At 60.9% G+C, this 4,333-nt stretch overlaps 1 protein-coding gene across 1 annotated transcript in view; it reads left to right on the top strand.

Annotated features, from left to right (window-relative positions):
* Positions 1–4,333, top strand: part of ANGPTL4 (angiopoietin like 4) — a 10,464-nt gene that overhangs the window by 1,405 nt on the left and 4,726 nt on the right. The window contains exons 2-4 of the mRNA XM_085308550.1: positions 3–434; positions 653–763; positions 1,331–1,463. Of these exons, the coding sequence (XP_085164676.1) occupies positions 3–434; positions 653–763; positions 1,331–1,463 (676 nt within the window). The remainder of the gene's footprint in view (positions 1–2; positions 435–652; positions 764–1,330; positions 1,464–4,333) is intronic.

Below are 4,333 nucleotides of genomic sequence, written 5' to 3'. Positions count from 1 at the left end.
AGCGGCGGGCGGCGGCGGCGAGCAGCAAGGAGCGGCGGGCGCAGTTCGCCTCCTGGGACGAGGTGAACGTGATCGCCCACGGGCTGCTGCAGCTCGGCCACGGCCTCAAGGAGCATGTGGACAAGACGAAGGGGCAGATGCGGGAGCTGGGCAGCCGCCTGAGCGCGCACAACACCTCCATGGGGCGGCTGCTGCGCCAAGCCCGGGAGACGCAGGAGCAGGGCGAGCTGCTGCGGGCCAGCGTGCGGGAGCTGGAGGGCCGCGGCCGGCAGCTCTTCAACCTCTCCGAGGCGCTGCGGCAGCGCCTGGAGGAGGTGGCGGCCGACAAAGCCGAGATCCAGGGCCGGCTGGAGCAGCTGGAGGGCCGCGTCCGGCAGGCGCTGCAGGCGCGACCCTCCGAGAACCAGAGCGCCAAGGACCTGGGTGCGCTGCAGGTGAGCACCCAGGTGGGGAGGGGATCGGGGRGACCGGAGTGGCCCCAGTGCGCGGACCCGACCCACCCGGGAGCATTGGGCATGGCCAGCGGGGACCAAGCTCCAGTGCACCAGCTGCAGCCCGTGGGGACCGGGAGCGTCCGGCTGRGGCGGGGGGGGTGGTTGCAGGTGGGGCTGCAGGATTCACCTCTCTTTCCTGCCCCCCGTCTCCCTCGCAGACCCTGATGGACGCGCAGAACTCGCGCATCGAGGAGCTCTTGCAGAAGATCAAGCAGCAGCAGTACAAGCTGGACAAGCAGAATCTGCAGATCAAAAGCTTGCAGAGCAAGGTGAGCGCCTGCCTCGCTCTGCAGCGCGGTGCCCGTGGCATGGGGGGACAGCAGCCCCATCCCGCACGCCGTGGGCCTTTGGGACCCCAGCCCCATGCAGCTTCTCACAGCCCAGCTGGCACCTGGGCTCGGGCAGAAGTAGCCACAGAGCTGCTGTTACCTGCCTTGGAGGCTCTGCAAGAGGCACAGCCTCAGTGTCTTGGGCAGTCCCTGCGCTGCAGTGTTGCTGCAGGAGTAACAAAAGGCYGAAACTGGGAACTTCTTGAGGCTTTAGGCAATGAAATGTGAGGAATTAGTGTGTGGGAACCGAGCCTCGCTGGGCTGTTGCCTTTTGGTTTATCTGCAGAATAAACTCATTAGCATGGATGTGAAAAAACAGTCATTCCTGGCTTTGCCAGCCTCAGATGCCTCCTATTTCATGAGCTTTCTGGCTAGTTTCAGCCCTAGCTCTGGTCTGACCGCTGTAGCATCACCTTGGTCACCGGGGAGTGGCTGAAGCTTTGGCCAAACAGCTCTCCTGAGCGGAGCTAAAACTGTTCTGACTTGCCCCCCTTTTTTTAACCTCAGGTCAATCTACTGATCCCTTTACATCTGAAAGACAACAAAACTCAGTCTCCAAAGTGGAAAATAAACTTGAAGAAAASCCTCAGCCACACCAACCAAAGCCAGAACGCTAGTGTGGAGTCTGTGCTGCCCCTGAGTGAGTATCTGCACGTGCCACCCTGCTTTTCCTTGCTGGATCAAACCAGCAGCAATTTGAACAGTCCAGAAACAAATGGTTCAGTTGTCCTGATTCAGGATGTGAGATTTGCTTGCAAGACCAGGGATTGGGAGTTTGGCCAGAAGTGGGGAGAGCTGGAGCATGGGCAGGATCAATCCTTCTGGAACAGTATTGGCCCAATGGGAGTTTAAGGATTTAAGAGGGATTTTTCTGCCTGACATCAAGAATGCAGTCAAAAACAAAGACATTCTGCTAGAAGGTATTTCCCAGAGAGGACTGGGACTGGCAGGTGTGCGGGGGCTGGATGGTGGAAGGAAAGGAGGATCTCTGCTCTCTGCAGATAGGTCTTGTTCGCTGTCCTTACTTCTGTCAGACACAAACTGCCCCTCAGTGTGTGCCCTCCCAGAGGACGGGAAGGGTGTGCTGGACCATGAGCAGATAGCTAGATCCTAATGCATCTGTCTCCCTTGGTGCATGCTTGGGCCCTGTACCTGGGGAGACAAGTATCCCAGCTCTCGCTSTCCTTGGAGAAAGGACACTTAGCTCCAGCAAACACCTGGAGAGTGAAGGCATGGAGACGTGCAGTCCTGGGAAACCTGTGCCAGAACAGGGAAGTGGTTATTTGCATCCGGAGCCTCTGGCTCTGACTGGAGCATCTTCTTTGGCAAGTGGGATGGAGAAGCTCCTGTAGAGTGAAGGGGGAGCGGAGCAGCCCAGAGCTAGTGGCTCCGTGGTTGTCTCCAGCTGTGCTACACCCTGCAGCCTCTCTCCCAGACAGGAACTTGCATTCCCTCTGGGTTCACTGGCCAGCAGCAGCTGCTGTCATGTTATGTCAGCTAAATCACAGCGCTGGCTCTGGTGGCCAGGGAAGYGTCTGTGCAGCTGTCTGGGGATGTCCAGTTCGAGCCAAACAGAAACTGAGTAGGGTGAGGAGGTGCAGGGAAATCCTGCCCAGGGCTTAACTCSGGGATAGCTACAGGGAAACACATGGTTGTTTGTATGTGCTGCCCAGAGCTGTCATCGTGGTGCCTGAAAGCTGCATTGGCAGAACAAAGAGCCACAGAGTCAATGCAGATAAGGAGAGAGGTGGAACATAGTGCTCCAAAATCCTCGTGGTGCTCAGCTCGGTGGGGCTGGCCAGCCTTAACGGGGCTGTGGTGAGGTTTCTGTAGGCCAGAGCAGTGTCTGGCAAGCTGGAGAACTGTCTGAGAACTGTTTCTCCCCAAGCTTCTCCCAGCTGTTGCCCTTGTGCTGCTCTACTCAGACCTGGGTTACGCTGAAAGCCGGGTACCTGGGCATGGGCTAGGGTCTTCGCCGGTCTCTGCAGCGAGCGGCTGCAGAGGGAGAGTGTGAGTTTTCAGTACCTTCTCGTGCCGTGCTGTCCGTGTCCCGTGCAGACCCATCCGATGGGCAACCCGGAGCGTCCGCAGCGAGCCGGGCCATCCCGGCTCCGCAGGATCAGCGCTTCCACCCTGCTAGGCCAAGCTGTGAGCTCCCCCTCTCTTCCCTAATCCCCGATGTTGATATCGAGGAAAGAAAACAAATTGGCTTCCTCTCATTACCAAGTCGAATGAGGTTTTTCTGGCAGGTCTTAAAGCACCAAGCACCCGTCGTGGGGCCAGCCCCGTGCCCCCCGCCTGGGTGGCGTGCGGGCTGCAGCCACAGCTGGCAATAGCGGGGAAGGCTTGTGCCGGAGGCTGCTCCCTGCCCGTTGTCGGGAACGCGCCGGCACGGCCCCGGGGAAYGGCAGTGACCTCTTCCAGCAGCCTTTTCAGAAAGACCCTTTTATTTGCATCCAGTGAAACACAAGGGTGTTTTTTTTTTTTTTTTTTCCAGGCCAGAGATGGCACTGGGCCAAGCATGTGAAAGTTGAAGGCTTGACGCAGCCTGCAGAGAGCGAAAGGTTTAATCACTTGCAGAAAGAGGATCACGTCTTTAGGCAGAGCCTGTGCTGTCTGGCAGCCGGCCGAGTAGGGGAAGGGTAAAGCCCCGCTCCCCCCGCGGCGCTGGGACGCTCCGAAATAAGGGGGCTGGGGAGGGCGAGGAGGAGGAGGAGGAGGCGACGCGAGCGGCTCCCGGGCGGAGGAAGTAAGGCGCAGCCAGGCGCGGGGTTAATCCCGCGTTGGGCACCGCTCTCGTTCGGTAGATAGGGTGCCGTGCCCCGGGGCAGCTCCRGGAAGCCTTGCTGATGTGAGCTCTTGCCTGGCTGAATTCGGGGGGAGGGGGCAGACAGACACCCCGGGCCGAGCGGCCCCGAGCGCTTGCTGGTGCCGTACGGATGCGCGACGCGAACTGGAACCAGCGAGCGTGTTCCTCGAACAAAAACACTGAGCGGGGGCTGTTCGAGCAGCTGCATCTCGTTCAGCTGCTTGAAAGTCCCTGCTAGCACSGGGAAAACACAAGAGATAAGAGAGCTGGGAGCTTGGCCGGAGCCCAGAAAAGGAAAATAAACCGACCGGGGCGCGGGGCCGGCTTGTGCACGCCGGGGCCGCGTGGCAGAGCTGCGCATCAGCAAGGGCGCCCGGGCACCGTCCCAGCAGCCGCTCGGAGATAAGGCGGAAGCAGGAGGGAAGCGCCGGGAGMAGGGATTCTCCGACCTCTGGGAGGCCGGGGCAGGCGGGCGGCGTCGCCGGGCTCGCTGCTGCGGGACCCTCCCGGCCCTGCGCCCCCTCGGGAGCCGCGCGCTCGGGTCTCGGCGTGGTTTTGCTCCCTCCGGGGCGCTCGCTTGGGAAGCGAGGATGGCGGCGGTGTACTTCGGTCTGCTCGCCCTCGGCGTGGTGGCTTCGTGCAGCCCGTGCGCGGGCTGGCCGGGGCGCAGGCCCTGGGCCGGCTGCTTGCCGTGGGGGCCT

Source organism: Rhea americana, unplaced genomic scaffold (genome assembly GCF_003343005.1).
Source record: "Rhea americana isolate MKP2758 unplaced genomic scaffold, rheAme1 scaffold_278, whole genome shotgun sequence".
Taxonomy (NCBI): domain Eukaryota; kingdom Metazoa; phylum Chordata; class Aves; order Rheiformes; family Rheidae; genus Rhea; species Rhea americana.
The sequence above is the reverse complement of the archived record's forward strand: the minus strand, read 5'-3'. Positions and strand labels throughout refer to the sequence as shown.